The sequence below is a fragment of the Podarcis melisellensis genome (assembly GCF_964234715.1).
Source record: "Podarcis melisellensis genome assembly, chromosome: 6".
NCBI classification, from domain to species: Eukaryota; Metazoa; Chordata; class Lepidosauria; order Squamata; family Lacertidae; genus Podarcis; species Podarcis melisellensis.
The window spans coordinates 1304359-1327280 of record NC_138538.1 but is presented as its reverse complement, the minus strand read 5'-3'; the positions used below and the strand labels follow the sequence as shown (position 1 = coordinate 1327280).

Below are 22922 nucleotides of genomic sequence, written 5' to 3'. Positions count from 1 at the left end.
CAGGGTATTTTGAGTGACAGGGCATCAGGTTTCTGCACAGACGTCACTCCTGTTCCATGACATGTTTATGACATACGTGTGACGTTTGCAACAAGGTGTTGTGGGTAACTTTGAGAAACCTCTTAAAGCGGGAGCACCCATTGATTGGGGCATCTCTCTGCTTCCTTTACATTGTAGTTTGAGGTTTTGGTGCAACAATAAAGATCAGGCCTCCTGGCTGCTGTTTTCTTTCAATATCTTGGCCAAAGCCTTTTGTTTGATGATCCAGCTTGAACCTTTTACTGTTTGAATTTCAGAGCTATTATCTCCCATAGTGGGCTGGCTCAAACGACTACTCTGAATATTGTTTTTTATATGGTGCGGTAAGGGGGAACTGGGGGTGAATTTATGGAACCAAGGGGGCAGTGACCCAAAAAAGGTTTGTAAACCACAGATTATCCTCTTCAATTCCAGGCCCCAGGCCCAAATCTCACCAGCCCAGCAGCTGAGGGGCTTTGAGAGATGCTCTCCCCCCACTGGGGCAGCAGCGGATGTGGGGCTCCTCTGGAGGCCTCATGTCATGCAATGCAAGAACCAGACTCAGCACATGCCAGAAATCTCAGGTTTTATTTGGGGATAGAGGTTCCCACAGCAGCCTCCCCAGAGATAGAAGGAGGGGGCATGGCAACACATTGATGTCTGCTCTGGGGTTGGGGTCTTCTCAGACAGGGTGATCAGGTTGAGAGACTCAGTCCTCCTTAGAGTTTTCTGGGGGAAGAAAAGAAAAATAGTCAAGGGGGAGGCAGCCAAGTCATTGAGCACTGGCCCTTAGGGCAGGCAGCAGTAATGACAGATACAATTGTAGAGTTGAAAGGGATCCCCAAGGGTCATCTAGCCCAACCCCCTTAAAGAAGGAACCACATTCCTCACAGACAGACAGCCAAACCCTGCTTATAAACCTCTAAAGAAGGAGATTTCACCACCTCCCAAGGGAGACCATTTCACTGTTGAAAAGCTCTCACTGCCAGAAGTCAGAATCTCCTTTATTGTTACTTGAAGCCGTTGGTAAACTCACCCATGGGTAGGGCAGGATGAGACCAGCAAGGCAGCTGAGAGAGAACCCTGTGGACCTCCACAGTCTGCCCCCTGCCCTCCACATGCACATTTATAAATATTTAGAGACAGCGATAGATAGAGAGACAAAGAAGTGCAGACACACATGGAGACAAGAATCTTACTTGTTTGTCCACAGACCATCATGCACTCCAGTTTGGTGGGAAACCGATTGCCATTCCCCCCGCAGAGCCCATAGACGAATATCTCGCACTTCCTGGTGGCTGAGTTGTAGTAGTAAAATTGTGAAAAAGCCTCACATGGGCCAGGGTCCTTTGGCAGCTTGCAGACCTCTGAGGCCACAGAAGGGAGTGAAAGAGAAAGCAGGAAGATATTTCTTAGGGCAGGAAGGGCAGGTGGGAAGTGTAAAATCCAGATGTTTCCAGAGTTTTTAATTGCAACTTCATATTCCCTGCATGCATTCCTCCATAGAAATAATGCAAATCCCCCGTCCCAACCACTGCTGTTGCTGTTATTGTTCAGTCGTTTAGTCGTGTCTGCCTCTTCGTGACCCCCTGGACCAGAGCACGCCAGGCCCTCCTGTCTTCCACTGCCTCCCCCAGTTTGGTCAAACTCATGCTGGTAGCTTCGAGAACACCCCAGCCACTAGGGGAAAGGAATCACAGACTCTTCTCCTTCCAGGCAGAGAGGAATTGCGCCTGGGCTATTTGGGCCAGCCCAGCTCAGGGACTGAATTTGTTTTTTTATTATTATTAAATATTTATTAGCATTTTCAATAATAAAACTAAAACAAAAATAAACAAAAAATAACAAACATACAAAAATACCAAACTTAAAAACGATTAAAAACACATAAAATTTCAATTGCTTATTTTCTTTTACCTTATTTCTCAGACCTCCTCACACCTCCCCTTCTTGTATTCCAATTTAAATTGTTAGCTCAGCAAATCCTTATTACTTATTTCTCAACTTTAACTTAATAATTTATTTTAACATATTATTATTTTACTTTTTCTCTTTAGTCCATTTCCTCAATTTATTTTTGCTAACCTTATTTTCATTTAATTTAGTTCATTTTAAAAACCAGTTTTGCCTTATCCAAACTTAAACATCAATACTTATACATCAATACTCATTCTTAAAACATTTTTCTAAGATCGACCAATATTCCCTTCCACGAATTTCCCAATTTTCATACCAATAACAAAACAGAATAAAAACAGAACAAATTATAATTATGTCCCCTTTGGATTCCCAAACTCCACCCCCCCTTTCCCGGTTTCAGTCCCCAACAAGTGTCCATCAGTCTCAATCTACTATCAGCCTGGAGATCTCACATCCGAGGCTCTTAATTCTCTGTCAGTTCCTCTCTGCCAGTCTTTTTGATAGTCCTTAATATTGAACACCAAATCTCGGAGATGCTCCGGCCCAACAGGATCCATGTTTCTTCCAGCCAGACCTCCATACTTAAAAGTGGAGCCTATGGGGTACTCCAAATCTTGTTTCTTACTCCTTTCAAGACCAAATGTCCCCAAAGCTCCAACTTCCACCATCAAATTTGTAATCCTTAGGTCTTCAGATCTCCACATAAGGAGATCTTTCCATTTTTCAATCTCCAATTCAGGCCAGACTTTCCACATCAAATTTTTATCTTCCTTTGTTGCCATCATGTCAGGCCTCAAGCTCTCCTTTAACACCTGCAGAATTACAGCTCCTCCTTCTTTTTCTTCAAAGACAACATCTATCTCCTTCTCCAAATTCTCAAAGCTCTCAAGTTTCTCTGTTTGCCCAGTTGAATAGGCTTCCTGATTCAAATCCTTATCAAATTCAATGATGTTATTTACTGTTAAGTCCAGAGTTGTAACATTTGTAGGCAAAACATCAAGTTGGCCTTGTATCTTTCCCAAGAGAACAAATGCTCTGTCCAATTCCGCCTGGATTTTCCCTCCTCCAGCCATTCTTGTAATGTCCCAAAACCCCCTCTAGAGGGATTTTGGTTCCTTGATATTCCTTTCAGCTCAAATCCAAAAGTCAAGTTAGTTTGTATCAGCTCTTCCTTATTTTCAAATTGTAACAAGTATAACCAGCAGAAACAACAAAAACAAAGTTCTCTTTTTCCGTCTTGACAGCTAATTTGACAGCTGTCAAACTCTTCGATACCTCATCAACAGGCTCTCTCACGGGGCACTCCTGGGTCCGGGGGGGGGGGGTGACACTTCAGCTCCCAAAATTAGTTCTTGATCCTCCAGTAAGATTTCTTATACTGCCAAACCGTGAAATTAAAATATTTGACCAAAAAAAAAAAAAGAGTTCTCTCGACCCTAGTTAGCAGGTCCTTTGCTTTAAATTATTTACAAAACGGGGAGGTGGACTTCCTGTTTAAGCCTTCCCTGATCGTGCTTAATTCATAAAAATTTTCTTTAAAGATCCAATTTCCGTACTACTCACGGGTTGTTACTTTACAGTCCGATTGCTCACAAGAAGAAGTCAGCGCTCTCCGACAATGGCAGTGCGGCTTCACTCCGCAGAAGGAGCAGTCTACTCTCAGCACCGCGCCGCTCACCCCATCCCTGTTCCGGAGCCTTTAAAAAGGCTCCTTCGCAGCTTGGGGGGGCGCAAATGGTGCCCGCTGAGTCACCATGCTCACAGGCTTCACCGCCTATGATTTTTAAGGGTCCCCGCGTCGCCGCAGCGGCAAGACCTGATCCTGCGGAGCCGATTCCCGCCGGAGCTCAGAGGGAATCTGCCATTAGTCGATCGCGCTAACCCGGAAGTCCCCCAGCTCAGGGACTGAATTTGGGGACCTGCTTGCGGCTGCTGGCTCAAATCTCTGCAGTCCTCTCGCCTCTCAACCCTATGCCAAATGCTCCAACCCCAAACCCTCCTTCCAAGATCTGCAAAAACATATGATTTGGGGCACAGACTAGGAGTCACCCTATGGCAAAGATTGCTTATCACCAAACATGGAGCTAATACATGAATCCTCCTTATTCTGGGGATTTGCAAGGAGTGTCGTCCTCTTTTAATGAATCCTGATGGCAACGTGTCAAATACACCGCAGCTGCCAAACTGTCATTTCCACCTCCCAGAGAAGGACTTTGAAATTGGGGTGTCAGAATTTCTAAGGCCAACTTCATTCTTACAAGGCTCCCCACCGTTGGATTTTGAATCCAAAGTTTTAGTGTCCTATTTCAGATACGATCTCTTACCTTGAAATTTCAAATTGCCCCAAGCACAAATGTCCCTACACTTTATTATGGCACAAAGTGATAATATTAAGAAGAACATAAGGTTCTGGATCAGGCCAATGGCCCATCTGGTCCACCATCCTGTTTTCACAGGCCCAGCCAGGGCCAGCTTTTGGGAAATCAGCAAGCAGGATCTGAGCCCAAGAGCAGCCCTCTCCCTTCCTGTGGCTTCCAACACCCATATCCAGCCTCTGTCCATGAAGGGAGAGCACAGCTAAGAAATCCCAACTGCTCCATCCCCTCAATGATATGAAACATAAAGTCAAGAACAGAGCAGTCTACTCAATCTCCCCAGAACTCTGGACCCCTTCTGGCCAGCTTCTTGGATGGGGTTGCCAGCCTTCCCAGAGGGGCTCTACTGCCTTGCCTGGGGGTCAGAGTGTTGAACTAGGACCTGAGAGAGATGTGGGTTCAAATCCCCACTCAGACATGATTTTCACCTTGGGCCAGTGGCTTCCTCTGAGCTTAGCCTACCTCACGGGGTTGTTGTTGGGGTTAAATGAGGAAGGGGAAGTTCAGCTCCTCGAAGGACAAGGAGATATATAAACACAATCAATGAAGCCATGAATATGAATTTCTGGTGGGTCCCAAACTTGGTACCTGGGCTGATTTTCCCGCAGGCTGCCTCGCATGCCTCTTTTGTCTCGAAGTTGTTGCTGTTACCATCACAGCCACCATAGGTGAACAGGACGCACTTCTTCTCCGATGGGTTGTAGTAGTAACGGCGGAAGGCTGCTAAACATCGTCCAGTTTTGGGTGGCAGCTGGCATCTGTCACTGTGAACTGTTGGAGGCAGAATGGATGGAGGTCAATGAGGGGATGTTCTCAGTCTCCAGGGCACTTAGGTGCCCAGAGAAGAGAGGTGGGAGCGGGGAAGGGGCCAGGGGTTTTGCCAGTACCTGAGTCCAGGCAGCCCCGGCTGCACATAGTGAAGCAGCACTTCTGGGTGAGGGGGCAGTCTCGGTCGTCTCTGCAGGTGTCATTGCAAGGGACCAAGGTATTCACCAGTTCCCTTCTGGGGCACACACCAGGGTGCTCTGGAAAAAGGAGATGGAGAGGAGGAGACAGCAGTCAGTAGTGAGATGGAATTTTGTTTTGAATGCCAGGACTCACTCTGGAACGTGTGAGGATATCACCAAGAGGAAATAAACTCCTGAGCATGGACAGAGTTCATTTCCCCTCCTATGCTCCTACCACTGGCAGCGGCCACCACCACACAGCTTGGCATTAGGGAGAGGAGACTCTTTGAGTGAGCCCCAGCACCTCTTCCTTGGCAGAATCCTCTGCCAGCCACGCACATGTACACACAACTGCCCTCCCCACCAGGTCCCCATATCTCCCGCATCCAAGAGATACCTTCTTCAGCCGCTTGGCAAGTCTTCCCGCACCCATTGCTGCAGCACTTCTTGCGTGGCAAGTTGACTGAGCCACAGTCCTGGTCATTGTTGCAAGTCGCTAAGCAGTTCGTAGCCTGGCCTGGCTGGGGGCTCAGTCTGGGGCAGTATCCAGGGTAGACTGGGGATGAAAGGAGAACCTAAGAACCTAAGAAGAGCATCTGCTGGATCAGGCCAGTGGCCCACCTGGTCCAGCATCCTGTTCTCACAGTGGCCAGGCAGATGAAGAACACTTTCTCCCCTCCTGTGTTTGCCATGACTGGTATTCAGAAGCATTTATGGGGCTGTAAGCCAACACTGAGTGCATTCCCAACATTTTCTGAATGTATTTTATTCAGCTGAAATCTTGTCTAGGACCGACAACTATCTGGCTGCACAAATTAAGTAAGAAGACAAAGTAATTATTTAATTTGCAAATCATGGAATTGAGTGTTTTCTTTAATCTTTACACAACTTTCAGCTTTGAATTTACGCATGTTTTTTCATTCTTTGTCAGTATTTCTGAACCGCACTGTGATCTTCGGATGAAGGGCTGTATAGACATTTAATAAATGAATAGGTCTGTTTTCATTTTTTAACAAACCCCACATTAATACTTGCAGGGAAAGGAGCCTGTTCCTCTTTGCCTGGAATGAATGGGGTCCCCCTGATCTGACCTGCTTGCACACCTGGGAGCAGGTGAGTCTCTGGACTGAGGCTGTGCACAGCCTGCCTCCCTCCTGTTGGTTGGACCCTGCTGGCAGTGCGCCAGGTGGAGGTCAGCTGTCATGTCTGGGCAAGCCACACCATGGCGGGTGGGATGCTGAACTGCAGTGCCTCTTGCCTGACTCTGAACTACAGCGTTAAAGCCTACATGGGTCCAGGCAGGAGATGCACCCAAACCCTGTTTGCATGGGTGGCTGATCAAGAGCACATTTCAGTCAGAAGGTGAGGCAGATGGGAGGTTCCTGACTTCATTTCTCCCCCCAAAAAGTGGGGCTGCTGCTTACCCTCATGTGGGAGCATGCACTGTTGCCCACAGGCAGTCTGGCAGCAGCGTTCGCTCCCTGGGCAGCTGCTGTCACTGGAGCAGAACTGGCCGCACTGGGTGTCATTGTTTTGGATCAGAGTAGGACAGGTGCCAGGCTTCTCTGTAATGGAGAAAGAGAGAAAGAGGGAGAGAGAGAGAGAGAGAGAGAGAAATGGATTACCAAGCCCTTCATCAGTGCAGGAAAAGAAGGCTTTTCAATTCCACTCCACTGTGAAAATCGAAAGCTTCTGCCGCTTAAAAAAAGAATGTAATAACAGCTTGCAGGATCAGGCTATTGTCTTCTCTAAGCCCGCATCCTGTTCATATCTTCATCATTTCCCGGGAGATGGACGGGGCTTGCTTCTAGGTACAAGGTGTGTGTCCTTAAGTCTCTCCTGCAGCTTACCTGAAAGTGGGTCTGGGCTGCAAGGCAAGTGTTCCTCCTGCCCTGCCTCAGAAGCCCAGCAGGTGGCACCAAATCTGCACCCCTCAAGTCTGCTGCTCCCAAGGGGTGCAGCTCTTGGCCACAGCGGGGAGTCAGAAAAGGGCTGGCATTTCTGAGGCAATGTATTAGTGGACATCCTACACCTCATCTTAATGGGAAGCCCTTTTCATTAGTTACCTGCTCTTCACCCTAAGGTCCCAGGGAACATTACAACCTTAAAACAAAAGATTAAAAGCAGTTTGAAGCACCTTAGTAAAGGCAAAGGGACCCCTGACCATTAGGTCCAGTCATGGCCGACTCTGGGGTTGCAGCGCTCATCTTGCTTTATTGGCCGAGGCAGCCAGCATACAGCTTCCAGGTCATGTGGCCAGCATGACTAAGCCTCTTCTGGTGAACCAGAGCAGTGCACGGAAACACTGTTTACCTTCCCGTCGGAGCGGTACCTATTTATCTACTTGCACTTTGACATGCTTTTGAACTGCTAGGTTGGCAGGAGCAGGGACCGAGCAACGGGAGCTCACCCCGTCGCAGGGATTCGAACCACCGACCTTCTGATCGGCAACTTACAACCACAAAAATAAGGAGAATCAGATCGCTTCTCGGCCTTTTGGCTAAGATCAAGTGCACAAAAATAAGGAGAATCAGATTCCCTGTTCTTTGAAAATCTGAACAGGAGAGCTGAATCATTGGCTTAGGGCAGTGGTTTTCAACCAGTGTGTTGTGGCACCCTGGGTTGCCTTCAGTGATGGGCAACACTGGCCTCGGTCTCTCTTTCCGTCCCTCCCTCTTGTGTCTCTGCCTCCCAAAGGCTTGCACAGCTGTTTACTGCAGCAGCCCTGGCTATAGGCTCCACAGGCAAAGGGTGTGTCTGGGACTGGCCAGGGGATGCTGGTTGGCAGGAGCTGAGGCGGCCTCAGAGTAAGCAGGTGGGTGAGGAAGGCCAGCCAGGCCGTCCACCAGCCCTTGCTGTTGGGAATGGACAGACGAGTGGCAGGCTGGCTGGCTGACTGGCCATCACTGCTTTGGTCTTTCTTGTGCTTGCTGTGGTCAAGACCTGCCTGGGAGCTGAGTGCCCGCTGCTGCTGTTGCTGCTGCCTGCCAAGGTAAGGTGCTGGCCTCACGTTCACCTTCGACCAGTCTCCCTTGGGCCACTAAGGCTGGGTGTATCCTCTTCCCAGGCTGTTGTGGGGCAGTGTGGGGAGGGAGGCACCTCTCTCTGGGGCAGGAGGGGCAGCTCAGAGACCAGGGCAGTGGGAAGGGCTGTCCGGAGGACTCCCAATGAGAGGGGGGAGGAGAGGAGGCTGAAGCAACACTCCACAAGAAAGGGCCAAAGCTAGGCTTTCTGTCACCCGGGTCAAAGACCCAGTCTGGTGCGTGCACACACACACACACACACACACACACACACACACACCCCTCAACACATTTATTCATAGAAGCCCTGGCAAAGTCTCATTGCTGGGAAGGGGAGCAAATTATATAAGGAACACCTTGGCAAGAGGGGGAATCCAGTGGTACCTTGGCTGGTGGGGGTGTCCAGTGGCACAGCAGAGTGGCAGAACGCCCCCCTCTCACTGAATTTCAGCATTCCCAGTGGGGAATGAAACCACACACCTTCTGCATGCAACTCAAGTGCTGTTCCCCTGAGCTTCCCCAGCTTCCTGAAGGAATTTTCATGACTGCACTTCTCTCAACAATTCCCAGAGAAATGCTTTTGACCCATGTGCCTGTAAGGAGAGAGGAGAGAGGATCCCTTACCTGGAAGCCTCTGAGCAGAGGCGGGTGTCAGCTCAGCCCAGAGGGCGAGGAGCCCCACAAGGAGCACAAGAGCACCAGACTTCATGGTGGGTGAGGCTAAGTGGAGAGTCCACTGCCCAACCGGATTGCTCCCTTATATTGCCCAGGATTGCAGAATAATCACAGCAAGCTCAGGAGGATGGTGAAAGTGGTGAGCAGGACAGAGAGGAAACCCTTTCTCCCCCAGCAGGTTTGGTAACAAACGGTCCCAACGGCTGAAAGGTTGTGGCAACCTTTCCACAGAGGTGCCTGAGTGAGGAGGACGGCTAGAAATGACAAGCCGAGGATCATACACACCCTCAAACTTGCTCTCTCCAGTTCTTTGCACAGAGCTAACAGTTCCACCCTTGCACCTCTAACGTCATTTATTCGATCTCAGAGGAGCCGGACTTTGCCATCACAGAAGAGGTATAATTATAGTTATTGTTTGTTAATGACCTCTTGATTAATTACAGGTTGAAAAATTAAAGCACAGTAAAGGAGCATCTTGTGGGAATGTTCAGGGGTGCAGGAGAGGATATATTGTAAGATTATATCCTAATCCAACTTGTGCTAACAAGTTCCCAAAATATCAGCAGAGTTTATAAACATTCCCCTTTTAGTTCGCAACGGTAACGTGTGCACAGGTTCGCTAGAACCTCTATAATAATTACTCTGGTAATTTCCCCTTTGATCCCTCTTAAAATACAAGACACTACACAGTCTTTATAAAAGTATAAAAGAGTTTACTCACGTTCTGTTCACAATATGATCCCAGAAGGCACACAGACTTAAAAAGGTAAAATACATTTAGAATCTATCTTGTAGCAAGATAGTCCTTATCTCCTCTCTTGGCTGGGAGCCAAGAGAGCATCCTTAGATGTTCCTCATGGAAGGAAGATGGCAGAGAGAGGCAAGAGAGAGGCAAGAGGCAAGAGAGAGAGATGGCTGCCTGCCCTGTGCTTTTATCATTACCTGCACAGGTGGGGCCACACCCACCTCTGGTCACATGCGGAGGAAGTCCGTCCCCAGGAAGTTTACCTGCTTGCTGGACAGACATCCCTCCCCATGTTCTAACATGTACACTCTAGGAATGTTGTCATTGACTGCTCCTGTGTTTTACATCCCACATACCCCTTCTCAGGCAATACAACATACACAAAATATAAACAACTTTATTCAACCACCCAGAGTCCCAGCTTGACACGTAGATTCTGGAAACTCTCTCTTGGTAGGGGTTTCGTCAGGATGTCAGCAGTCATCTCTTGGGTGCTGCAGTAGGATAGCTCCACAAGTCCATCCTGGATCATCTGGCGTATGTAGTGGTATTTAACCCCAATGTGTTTTGTTCTGGCCAGGAACTTCTCACTCTGTGTCAGCTTCAGGCAACTTTGATTGTCCTCCAGCAAGCTGACAGGCCCTTTTCTCACCAACCCAAAGTCCTTTATGAGTTGATCAAGCCAGGCGATCTCTCTGCAGGCTTCTGTTGCTGCAACGTATTCTGATTCTGTGGAAGATAATGCTACACAGCTCTGTTTATAACTGCCCCATGCAACAGGTCCATCACCAAACATGAAAACGTGACCACTTGTTGATTTATAATCAGCATTATCCCCAGCCCAATCCGCATCAGTATACCCAACCAACTTAGGGTCTCTGACGGCTGGTAACCTTAATTTACAATTCATGGTACCCTTCAAATATCGCACCACCCTCTTTACACCTGCCCAATCATGCTCAGTGGGAGAATTCACTTTTCTGCTAAGAATCCCCACAGCATTAGCTAAGTCAGGTCTACATGTGGTAACTAAATACAAAAGTTTACCAATCGCCGACCTGTAGTCATTGTTGTCTGGCAACTGCTTCGAATCCTGCTGATTCTTCAGGAAGTCAGTAGCCATCGGTGTAGCAACTGGATGTGCGTCTTGCATCTGCATGTGCTCAACTAGCTCGTGGATCTTCTGTCTTTGGCTGAGAAGAAATGAACCGTCCTCTTCTCTTTCCACCTGGATCCCGAGGTAGTACTGGACATCTCCTAGCTCCTTGACTTCCACCTCTTTGCTAAGGTGTTTTACTATCTGTGTATAGTCTTTTTCACTTGCTGTGGCAATAATCAGGTCATCAACAAATGCTAGAATATATGAGAATTGTCCATTATTTGACTTACTGTACAAGCACTTGTCAGCGTCGCCTTGCTTGTACCCAAGTTGCGTCAGCATTTTATGCAACTTCTGGTTCCAGGCTCTAGCAGCCTGTTTAAGTCCATAAAGTCCTTTCTGGAGTTTGCACACTAAATGCGCCTCATGTGGTTTCACAAAACCTTTGGGCTGTTTCATATAAATTTCTTCTGAAATCTGCCCATGTAGAAAAGCGGTAGCAATGTCTATGTGTTTCACTCTCATTTTCTTGGAGGCTGCAATGCTTAAAAGCATTCTTACACTGCTGTACCTCACGGTTGGTGCAAAAACTTCATCATAGTCTTCACCAAAACGCTGTGAAAATCCCTGTGCTACAAGTCTAGCTTTGTAGCGCTGCACTTCTCCTTCTGACCCCTTCTTAACCTTGAAAACCCATTTACTGCCAATGGCCTTCTTACCGGGAGGCAGCTCAGTGAGTGTCCAGGTCTTGTTCTGATGCAGTGCATCCATCTCCTCCTGTGCGGCCTTCCTCCAGAGACTGGCTTCTGCAGCTGGCATCTCCTGTATCTCTTCCCAAGTGGAAGGTTCCTGTGGAAACGCCGACCCTGCAAAGTAGGACAACCGTAATGGTGGGACACCTTTGTTGGTTCTGGACGAGCGTCTGACCTCTGGTTCTGCAACCGCATCAGCTTCCTCATCCTCCTCCAACGCAGGCATGTCCCCATCTGAGTCCTCATCTTCGTCTCTGGTGCCGCCAGGGTTCTGGTCCTCTGCGTCTTCTAGTGTGTTGCCTGTAGGGGGCGCTGTAACACTCGAAGGCAGATTATTACTTTGTGGGGTCTCAAAAGGGAAATATACAAACTCTTGAGTCCTTTCTGACTCATCTGAAGAATCCACAACAGTGTTCTTAGTGTCTACTTTTCCATATTCATCAAAATAAACCGCATGGTATGCATTTGTCTTACCAGTTTGTAAGTCCATAATTCTGTATCCTTTGCCTCCAGAGGCATATCCCACAAGGATACCTGCTTTTGCCCTGGAGTCAAGCTTGTGTCTGTGTTCTTTGGGCACGTGGAAGTAACACGGACTTCCAAACACACGTATGTGCGAAAGATTGGGAGCTTTCCCATGCCAAAGTTCAAATGGTGTGCGCTCTGCACCTTTAGTTGGCAGTCTATTCTGCAAATAGACCGATGTGTACACTCCTTCGGCCCACAGCTTCTGTGGCAAACATGCATCCTTTAGCATGCACCTTGTCATGTCCATAATGGACCTAAACTTTCTCTCAGCTATGGCATTCTGCTGTGGTGTGTAAGGAATTGTGGTTACGTGTGCAATTCCTTCCTTGGCCAGGAGAGCCTGCGTTTCATTTGAGCAGTACTCACCTCCATTGTCACTCATTAGCACAGCTGGAGCTCTTTGGAATTTATTCTTGACCATGGCAATGTATTCCTGGAGCTTGTCCACTGTCTCACTCTTCTCTTTGAGGAAATATACAACACAAAATCTTGAAAAGTCATCCAGAAATATTAAAATATATCTATTCTTTCCCAGTGAGGGAACATTCATGGGTCCACATATGTCAGTGTGCACTATGTCAAGCACTTTGTTGCTTCTTTGTTCTGCACAACGTGGAAATGAAGGTTTTACAGCCTTCTCAGTAATACAGCTTATGCACTTTGCTGGAGCTTTGTTGCTCTGCTTTACCTGCAAACCTCTTACAAGATCTCTTTTCTGTAGATCCAGAATGACGTTGGTGTCTCTATGTCCAAGCCTTCTGTGCCATAGGTCCAGATCTGCTTCATCCTTCTGGCTGGAATGTGCCACTTTTGCAGACTGATTCTCTGAAAGATCAAGCTCATATACACCATTGATTAGCTTTGCTTGAGCAAACACTTTGCCATTTCTAGTCACTTTACATTCTCCATTTCCAAATGTGATCTGGAAACCTTTCTTGTCCAAAGTGGACACGCTAATTAAATTGCAGCTCAGCTCTGGAACATACAAAACTCTAGAGATTGTGTTCTCAATGCATTCATTGTTTATATTGCATTTCAGACTCATGGAACCTGCACCTTTTGCTTTAACAATGTTGCCATCTGCAATCTCAATTTCAGATCCTTCTTCATCATTTATCTCATTAAAATAGTCCTTTTTATATGAAAAATGTGAACTGGCACCTGAATCTAAAATCCATTTATTACGTCTATTCTCACGATTCTGGACTGTTAAATTCCTTTCTTGCAGTAGCCATGTGCATTCACATTTCCCCTTCTTTTCTCCTTTTGGCTGAAAGGGGTGGGGTTTCTTTGCTTTAGGAGCCCTGCAATTCTTTGCAATGTGTCCTTCTTTGTTACAATTGAAACAAATCACTTTCTTAGGCATCTCTTTCGACTTTGTAAATTGCCTAGATGCATAACTACTGTCTTTGCTTCTAGCATTTCTCACTGGAGATTCAGCTCTATCTCTGCATTCTTCTTTTAAATAACCAATCAAGTCTTTAAAAGTCAGACCTTGTCTATGATCCATCAAACTTACAAATGCGCTAAAGCGTGGTCCAAGTGATGATAACAAAAATGCTATCTTTGTATCTTCATCAAAAGCTTTGGGAGTCAAATCAATTCTTTGAATAATCTCAGTAAACTTGTTGATGTGCTCTGTGAATTCCTCTTTTGAATTCATCCTCAATCTGGTTAATTTACACACCAAGTTTCTGAAGCAGTTTATGCTAGATTCTCCATACACGCGCTCAATATCTCTTAAGATTTGAGATGCATCATCTGTACTATTTATTAATGATAGCTGCTCATCGCGAAGTCCACTCAAAATTATGTGTCTAGCTTCGCTGTTCATGCGTTTCCAAGCACTTATCTTGGCTAAATCCTCCTCAGACGATCCTGTAGGCTGAGGCTTTAAAGCTTCCAAAATGTGCTTATAATCTAAACATGCTATCAAGCGCTGCTTCCAGTGTATGAAATTGTGTTCATTCAGCACAGGCATTCCTAGCTTTGCATCACTATCAAAAGCTGCTCTAGCCATCTTAAAATCCAAAAATTTGAAAATTCTTCAAAATTTCAAAATTTCTCAAAATTTTAAAATCAAAATCTCAAAAATCTCAAAATAATTCTTCACTGCCTTGGGTCACTGTGAACTCTGAGGGAAGGGGGGGGTTGCTTAATCCCCACTGCACAATGGAACAAAGGACCATGTGCTTACCAGGAAGTTAACTCAGAAAAATACTACTCAACTCAAAATCACAATCCAAAGCAATCCTTCAAAAATACGCAGAAATATGCAATACTGGGCCCATAACCCTTTGTGGGAATGTTCAGGGGTGCAGGAGAGGATATATTGTAAGATTATATCCTAATCCAACTTGTGCTAACAAGTTCCCAAAATATCAGCAGAGTTTATAAACATTCCCCTTTTAGTTCGCAACGGTAACGTGTGCACAGGTTCGCTAGAACCTCTATAATAATTACTCTGGTAATTTCCCCTTTGATCCCTCTTAAAATACAAGACACTACACAGTCTTTATAAAAGTATAAAAGAGTTTACTCACGTTCTGTTCACAATATGATCCCAGAAGGCACACAGACTTAAAAAGGTAAAATACATTTAGAATCTATCTTGTAGCAAGATAGTCCTTATCTCCTCTCTTGGCTGGGAGCCAAGAGAGCATCCTTAGATGTTCCTCATGGAAGGAAGATGGCAGAGAGAGGCAAGAGAGAGGCAAGAGGCAAGAGAGAGAGATGGCTGCCTGCCCTGTGCTTTTATCATTACCTGCACAGGTGGGGCCACACCCACCTCTGGTCACATGCGGAGGAAGTCCGTCCCCAGGAAGTTTACCTGCTTGCTGGACAGACATCCCTCCCCATGTTCTAACATGTACACTCTAGGAATGTTGTCATTGACTGCTCCTGTGTTTTACATCCCACACATCTTTGGTCATTTCTTGGGTTGCTGAGGCTTCTTTGACAACAACCAAGTTGTCATTGGCCCACCCCTCTGGAACTCCCTGCCACTGGAGACTCAGCAGGAGTCTTCTGTGCCAACATCTAAACACCTGCTGAAAACCTTTCTATTCTTCCAGGCCTGTACAGTCAATTGAGAATATTTCCCCCCACAATGGTCTGCTGGTGTTTGTTTCTAATTTGTTTTTTTGCTTTCAACTTTTAATTATTATATTGCCTGGTTTTATGTCTTTATATTGATGTAAACCACTGTGAAATGTTTTATCAAACAAACAAACAAACAGTACAAATTCAGATACAAAGAAACAGATCAGAATGCAACAGCATCAATAAAAAGGGATAACCCAATCCAGGTAACTGACAATATCCGTAGGTGTCCCCCTGTCCCAGGAAGCAGAAAGGGAGCCCAGCTTGCCGCAGGGGCATGGACACACTGTGTGGGGTCTTCCCTCCTTCTCTCAGCTTTGCACCATGTGTCTCACAGGAGCAGAGGGCGGCTGAGTGTTGAGTCAACCTGTGGTTGGTGGGGACACCTCTCTCTAGCAAGCAGATCCAAACTTCAACCATGACGTCCCAGGGCCACATCTGATGCCTGCCTGCCAGGACTCCTCCAGCCAAGAGCAGGGAGTGAGCGATGGCTCCTCCCAGGTGAGGGAGAAACAGAAGATGTTATCTGACCTGCTAGAAAGGAGTGGGAGAAACCTGGCCGAAGGATCCCTCATGAGAATGTCATGAAAGGAGGACACAACGCCAGCTCAGTTGGTGGATGCTGGAAATCAGGACTCTTTCAGCTACCCATGAGGGGTTTCTCAACTTGGTGCCCACCAGACTCCACCTCCCATCAGCCCCAAACCAGAACAGCCAGAAGATGCAGAGGCTCATGAGAATTGTGGCCAATTCAGAGGGAGGCTGCCTTAGAGAGTGTTTCCCATGGGGGCTTAGAAAGATGGAGATTGGGACAAGGGAGTCCAAGGAGACACTCACCTAGAGGCATCTGACCAGACACAGGTCCCAGCTCACCCCAGAAGGCAAGGAGCGCAACCAGGCAGAGGCCGATGGACTTCATGGTGAAGCAGGTCTGAGTCCCCTGCCTGCGCCCAGAAGGCTTTATATCCCGTGCAGAAGGAACTGACAGCACATATGGGAATCTCTCAGCTCCACCCAGAATGGACAGAAAGCAGAAAGGAATGGATTGGTTGGGAAAGGCTGGAGTATCTGAGTGACTGGAGAGGAACCTTTCCAAGCCAGCACCCCATTTGTAGGCAGGCAATGATGACTCTGCTGAGTCCTGGGCGTGGCCCTTCTGTTATCAAAATGCAAGGATCACTGAAATGAGGAGCTGCCTCCAGGCGATTCCAAGCACCAAGGGAGACATTGAGTCTGGGTGGCCTTGTGCTTGGGGCATTCAGAAAGAGGGCATCAGCCGTGCCAAAGGGGAAAGGGCCGTTTGGCTGCAGGAGGCAGGTGTATTCCCCTCTCCAAAGTGGATGTCATTGCCCACCTGGGCTGCTTTCATGAGAAGAAGAGGTTCCAGGTGAGGTGGGAACAGAGCTGAACTGCGGCTGGGGCTGACAAGCCCCACACTCCTAAGAACATAAAAAGAGTCTGCTGGATCAGGCCAATGGCACATTTAATGCAGCATAAGGTAAAGGGTAAAGGGACCCCTGACCGTTAGGTCCAGTCGTGGCTGACTCTGGGGTTGCAGTGCTCATCTCGCTTTACTGATCATGTGGTCAGCATGACTAAGCCGCTTCTGGCAAACCAGAGCAGCACACAGAAACGCTGTTTCCTTCCTGCCGGAGTGCTACCTATTTATCTACTTGCACTTTGACGTGCTTTCGAACTGCTAGGTGGGCAAGAGCAGGGACCAAGCAATGGGAGGCTGCAGAGGCTCAGGGCAGAGAGGCAGAGGGAACTAAGTTCCCTCAGGAGGAGTGCTCACCTCCAGGCCAGGAGAGGTGAGTCACCTGAGGATCGGGGCCGCCCTATGCCTCAGGGCAGTTAAAAGCCGGCCAGTCCCAGTCCTAAGTTGCGGGAGCAACATTGTTGGTTGCTGGTTCCTGCCTGAACCCTGTCCTGCTGTTCTGCCAGAGCTCCTGACCCACCCTGGCTCCCAGCTTGCATGCCTCTTCCTGACTTCACCTGACTCCCTGCCCTACACTCAGCTTCAGCTACTACGGACTGCTTCCATGTTGCAACGCACTGGCTGGGCCTTCACAGGATTACCAGCTCTCACCACTAGAACCTTCCCCAGAGAATCCAGGAATCCATCAGATTTCATAAGTCTCTGGAACACTGAATGGGTCTCCCACCCCTTCAGGGGGGGATCATGACCGTGAGACCAAACTTCATCAGGAAATGATCAGACCACAACAATGGGGCTACTATGACACATGAGCCCCAGTTTTCAGACCACCTTTTTCACACTCTCAGGCGAAAAACAAATCAAGATACCCCACTTTGTGTTTTGGGTCTGTGACATCTGGAAACAGCCCCGTGTGGAGCTGGACTTCACAGAGTGTCCTCCACTAAAGGAACATTGAAGTCCTGCACAATCAACACCATGTGCCAGGCTGCCTTTACCAGGTTGGTCAACTCCAGCCCTCATCAGTCTCTTTGGCCAAACACTGGGTCAGGCCTTCAAAGATCATCCCAACTTGGAAAGGCTTCCTGGAGAGCAAAATGGTAAATCTGTGGACCTGTGGTGGCCTGGGAATCTGATTCAGAAGCTGAACCTGAAGAGTCCCAGCCTGCACAGGAGTCCCCGCCTCCAAGGCCGGCTGACCCGGGGCAGGGGCTTGAATCTGAAGGACCTGCAGCTGTGCCGGTTCCTCAGGAGCAGACACCAGATGTATCCACTCTGGCTGCGGAGGTGACTGAGGACCCATTGCCTGCAGGTGCACCTCTCCAACCCTGTCAGGGGAAGCTGCCCCTGGGTCCGGTAACCCTCCAGCCTCTCCTGAGCTGCAGAGGCTCAGGGCAGAGAGGCGGAGGGAACTAAGTTCCCACAGGAGGAGTGCTCACCTCCAGGCCAGGAGAGGTGAGTCACCTGAGGATCAGGGCCGCCCTACGCCTCGGGGCAGTTAAAACCGGCCAGCCCCAGTCCCAGGGTGCGGGAGCAACATTGTTGGTTGCTAGTTCCTGCCTGAACCCTGTCCTGCTTTCCTGCCTGAGCTCCTGACCCGCCCTGGCTCCCTGCTTGCATGCCTGTTCCTGACTTCACCCGACTCCCTGCCCTGCACCCAGCTCCAGCTACTACGGACTGCCTCCACGTTGCACCTTTGACCACGGACTGGAATTGGACCTCGCCTCTCGGGTAACCCATTGGACCAGCACAGTAGAGTTGGAAGGGACCCCCAAGGGGCATCTAGTCCAACTGCCTCCAATGCAGAAATCAGAACTTACAAATCCCTGAAAGATGTCTTTTGCTAAAAAGCCTCCAATTTCGATTATAAAATTTGGAAGAGTTCCCTGCACAATTTAGTGCTAGCCTACGAAAGCAAGCCCAGCTGTGAGATTGTAAAGCCACTGGTGGAGGAGAAGGCAGAGGCTGGAGAAAGGACTTTGAGTGGAAAGTGTCCTTTCCCCAACATGGGCACTCCTTGAGGAGCTCGCCAAATTGCCCACACCAGAAATTGGGTGTGAAGGGGGTAAAAGGTAAAGGGGAAGGGGAAGGGGAAGGGGAAGCTGCCCGTGGGTCCAGTAACCCTCCAGCCTCTCCTGAGCTGCAGAGGCTCAGGGCAGAGAGGCGGAGGGAACTAAGTTCTCTCAGGAGGAGTTCTCGCCTTAAGGCCAGGAGAGGCGGGTCACCTGTGGGCCGGGACCACCCCTGGCCTCAGAGGCCTCAGTCAGCCCAGTCCCAGGTTGCAGGAGCAACATTGTTGGAAACCTATTTCTACCAGCACCCAGACCTGTTCTTCCGGAGTTCCCGTCCATGCCCAGCTTCTTGCTTTAGACCCTGCTTCACCCTTGGTGGACAGTCTCCAGACCCTCAACCCAGGACAGGACTCTGACCATGCCTCTTGGTAACCCCCCCTGAGTCCAGCACAGGACCAATAGACCTAACTCTCTCCTTCTTCAGTGCTCCAGCCTAACTTCGTGCTTTATTGGACACCCAGGTGGACAGAGCTGAGTGAGAGCAATCCCCTTCCCAGCTCATCTACTCAGGTCTTTGTAACGCATGCCAAGTCAGGGCCCTCATCTACAACAATAGAATTACACCACTGTAGACCCTTGGGATCCCTTCCAACTCTATGATCTATGAAATGGTTAAATTGTAGGAAGCTAAATAAATGGGCAGTTTTCCGACTGGGGAGGGATGCATAGATGGGTCGAGAATCTTTCTGTGAAAGGGAAAGGGTTCTGTGGCACTAGGAGAAGGAGGAGAAAGGGCTTACCTAGAGGGTGGCTGGAGGCAGGTGTCAGTTGACCCCCCAGAGAGCAAGGAGCCCCACAAGGAGGAGAAGGCCACCCCACCCCATGGTGGACAAGCTAAGTCTACTGCCCAGCCCACGACTCACTTATATCTCAGAAAACAGGTTCAATAGGGGATTCCCAAAGAAGGAGGTGAAGAAAGAAGGGACAGAGGTCAGGTCAGGAAGTGGGGCAGAGTGGACATTCTTTTCTTTCTAAGAAGGTTTTGCAACAAACGATCACAAAGCAGCTAAAGCAACCTGAACTATTTAGTATCCTCAGCAATCTTGGCCACCTCACTGCTCATCCCATCTTTGGATTGTTTGTGAAAAAGTTGAAAAGCACAAGTCTCAATACTGCTTCTCGATGAACTCTGCTTTCTATTACTCTCCACCTAGAGAGCTGTCTGGAGAGCAGTTCCTCCTCTGCTCCCCCAGGTTTCCTTATGATACACCTGTGAGCCTGCATGAGCCCCTCCCATCCAGATCCCCAGACAGGATCACACCTTCCTCAGCCTCCAGCCTTCCCCGAGGGAAGAATGGTCCCTAAGGTTGATTCATGGCACCTCAAGGATGGAGGCAGCAAGTCTGGCTCAAACAGAGGACGTGGCAGCTCTTATCAGCTGGCTCTACCTGTGCTCAGGTGTGCCAGGAAGCTCTGTAGTTAGAGCCCTCCTGGCGCTTTTCCATTCTTATCTTGTGCAACAAAGAAGCATTTCCCAAAACTCTTTGGACAGTGCGCTTCTGTTGATGCAGCTTAGAACAGCATTAGCCTTTTCCTCTTCCTGCATCACAGTGTTGACTCCTGTTAAGTTTGTGACCTATTAAGACCCCTAGAACTCTTCCACGTGGTCAATGGAAACAAAAGCCAAAGAGAGATCTAGAAGCAGGAGCAAGGCAGCATTTCTGCACTACAGGGGGTTGGAATAGATGACCCTCAGGTCCTTTCCAACCCTACCTTTTATGATTCCCCCCGCCCTGCTCTCTGCAGAGGTCATGCATCAGGCCTGAACCCAGGTTGGAATGGGTCCAAATATTCGGCATCATTCAAGAATGCTTGCAGCTGCCACTAGCACAGCCTTCTCCGGGAACTTCTCCATGAAGGACTTGCAGCCTGGACTTTAAGAAGGCCAATTTCAAAAAACTGAAGGAGCTACTGGGTGTGATCCCATGCTCAGAAATACTCATAGAGTAGGGAGTCCAAGAAGGATGGGAGTTTCTAAAAGGAGAGATATTGAAGGCCCAAACGCAGTTGTCAGAGCTGCCCCTCGGTCCCAGCTCACAGAGGACCAACGCCAGGCTGTGTTTATGTACAAAGGTCTTTATTGAAGTTCAGTTTCCATTTCAAAGCCGCAGCGCGCAGCTCTACGTCCTAAACCCTAGACCGGCGAAGTCCCGTCTGAGTCTCCTCCCCTCTGACACCAGTTTAATATCCTAGCCCTGCTCCACCTTTTCCGCTGCTCTCTCTTTCTCTGGGTCCTTCTGCCCGTTGGTGCATTGCCCTTTCTAGACTCCTCTGACGCTGAGTCGCTTAGCTCCTCCCCCTGCCTCCAGCGAGCTTTGGGACCCGGCTCCCAGTCCTCATCCTCTGCGGTCCCGCGCTCCTGTACATTTGAACTTGCTTCTCGCGCCAATCCAGTGACCTTCCTCCTAACCGTTACACTACTCCTGTCACTGCTTCCCTCTTCCGGAATACTGGCCAGATCTGACCTCCCCTCCGTTGTCCGACTCTCCGATGGAGGCGTGGTCAGCCCTGCCTCGTCTTCTCTCCACTGGCCCTGATACTTGGGACTTTTCCCCCTCACTATGCTCTGGTGGGGAAGCTGGTCCTGATTTCCAACTGCTGCTCTGGGAGTCCCTGCTCCCCCCTTGCTCCTGGGGCGTTCCCCTTGGGAACCCTCTACCCCTGGCCACTGGCGCCCCCTTCTGCGAATCTTCCGATTCGCTGGAGAGACTCATGGAATCCCTTGGGCCACTGTCATATTCTCCTACGCTCCCCTCAGATTCTTCCCCTTCACTCTCCATCTCCTCTTTTTCCTGTGTCTCTCCTCCTGAGCCCCTGACAGCAGTCAACACCAACAAGAAAGTGGGAGGCATCTAAGGAAACCGGTGTGGCTGCATAAGGAGCTCACAGATGAGTTGAGAGTTAAGAAGGGCATGTATAAGAAATGGAAGAAAGGGGAAATCACAAAGGAGGAGTATACATGAGTAGCCAACAGTTGCAGATTGAAGGTCAGGTGGGCTAAAATTCAGAATGAGCTCAGGCTCAGTGGTTAAAAATAATAAAAAAGTTTTCTTTGGCTACGTCTGAAGTAACAATTTTTTAAAATTTATTTTCCAATATCGTTCCAATAGCAGCCTCATTATAACAATGTCAATTTTATCCAATTAATACAATTATTAAAACCAATTGTTTCTGTGTGTGTGTGTGCGCGCGCGTGTGTGTGTATATATATATATATATTTGCTTTCGTAGATTTTCACGGGTACAGGAATGCAGGTTTTGGTGTCCTCGGGTGTCTTCCCGTGTAAAAGTTGGGGTGTCTAGGCGACGTTTCGACGAGGTCTCACTCGTCATCTTCAGGCTGGTGCTTTCGGCTTCTTGTTACTGGAACAGAGCAGGATCTCAGTGTTTGAGTTCCTATAAATACTGTTGAGGGGGTGTGGTGTATAGCCTCCAATGTTCTGGGCAGAGAGGAAGTTCCCAGGCTAGTGTGCCTTTTCTTCTTTTGTTCCTTAATTACTTGAGGGATATCTTGAGTGATTTCTTGAGTGATATCCTGAGTACCACTTAGGTGGGTCATTAGGTGTGGATTAGTTGCTAAAGTCTTTGTGTCTTGACCTCTTGAACTTTGTGAAGAGTTTTTCTGAGAAGATGGCTGTACTGCACTTAGTTGTGCTCTGGCTTGGCTTTCGTAGATTTTCACGGGTACAGGAATGCAGGTTTTGGTGTCCTCGGGTGTCTTCCCGTGTAAAAGTTGGGGTGTCTAGGCGACGTTTCGACGAGGTCTCACTCGTCATCTTCAGGCTGGTGCTTTCGGCTTCTTGTTACTGGAACAGAGCAGGATCTCAGTGTTTGAGTTCCTATAAATACTGTTGAGGGGGTGTGGTGTATAGCCTCCAATGTTCTGGGCAGAGAGGAAGTTCCCAGGCTAGTGTGCCTTTTCTTCTTTTGTTCCTTAATTACTTGAGGGATATCTTGAGTGATTTCTTGAGTGATATCCTAAGTACCACTTAGGTGGGTCATTAGGTGTGGATTAGTTGCTAAAGTCTTTGTGTCTTGACCTCTTGAACTTGGTGAAGAGTTTTTCTGAGAAGATGGCTGTACTGCACTTAGTTGTGCTCTGGCTTGGCTTCGTGTATAGGGGCGAGCTGTGGTTTTGTGGCCTGTGTCAGCCAGATCTGTGTAGGGATTGCAGGGGGGTGCAGCATCCGGAGGTGCCACCATGGTTTGGCTACTGGATGGTGTCTGT

General features: G+C 48.4%; 1 protein-coding gene across 2 annotated transcripts in view; it reads right to left on the bottom strand.

Annotated features, from left to right (window-relative positions):
- LOC309373054 (uncharacterized protein) overlaps nucleotides 1-16331 on the bottom strand; it is a 71674-nt gene extending 55343 nt beyond the window's left edge. The window contains exons 1-3 of one of the 2 annotated variants that reach the window (XM_081917253.1): nucleotides 16022-16331; nucleotides 6685-6825; nucleotides 5658-5816 (exon numbers count right to left, since the gene is read on the bottom strand). In XM_081917253.1, coding sequence (XP_081773379.1) covers nucleotides 5658-5816; nucleotides 6685-6825; nucleotides 16022-16103 — 382 coding nt within the window. In that variant the 5' untranslated portion in view covers nucleotides 16104-16331. Of the gene's footprint in view, nucleotides 1-5657; nucleotides 5817-6684; nucleotides 6826-8907; nucleotides 9304-16021 lie in introns of those variants that run through there. The other variant, XM_081917252.1, reaches the window with a different exon arrangement.
- Between the last annotated feature and the right edge of the window lie 6591 nt (nucleotides 16332-22922).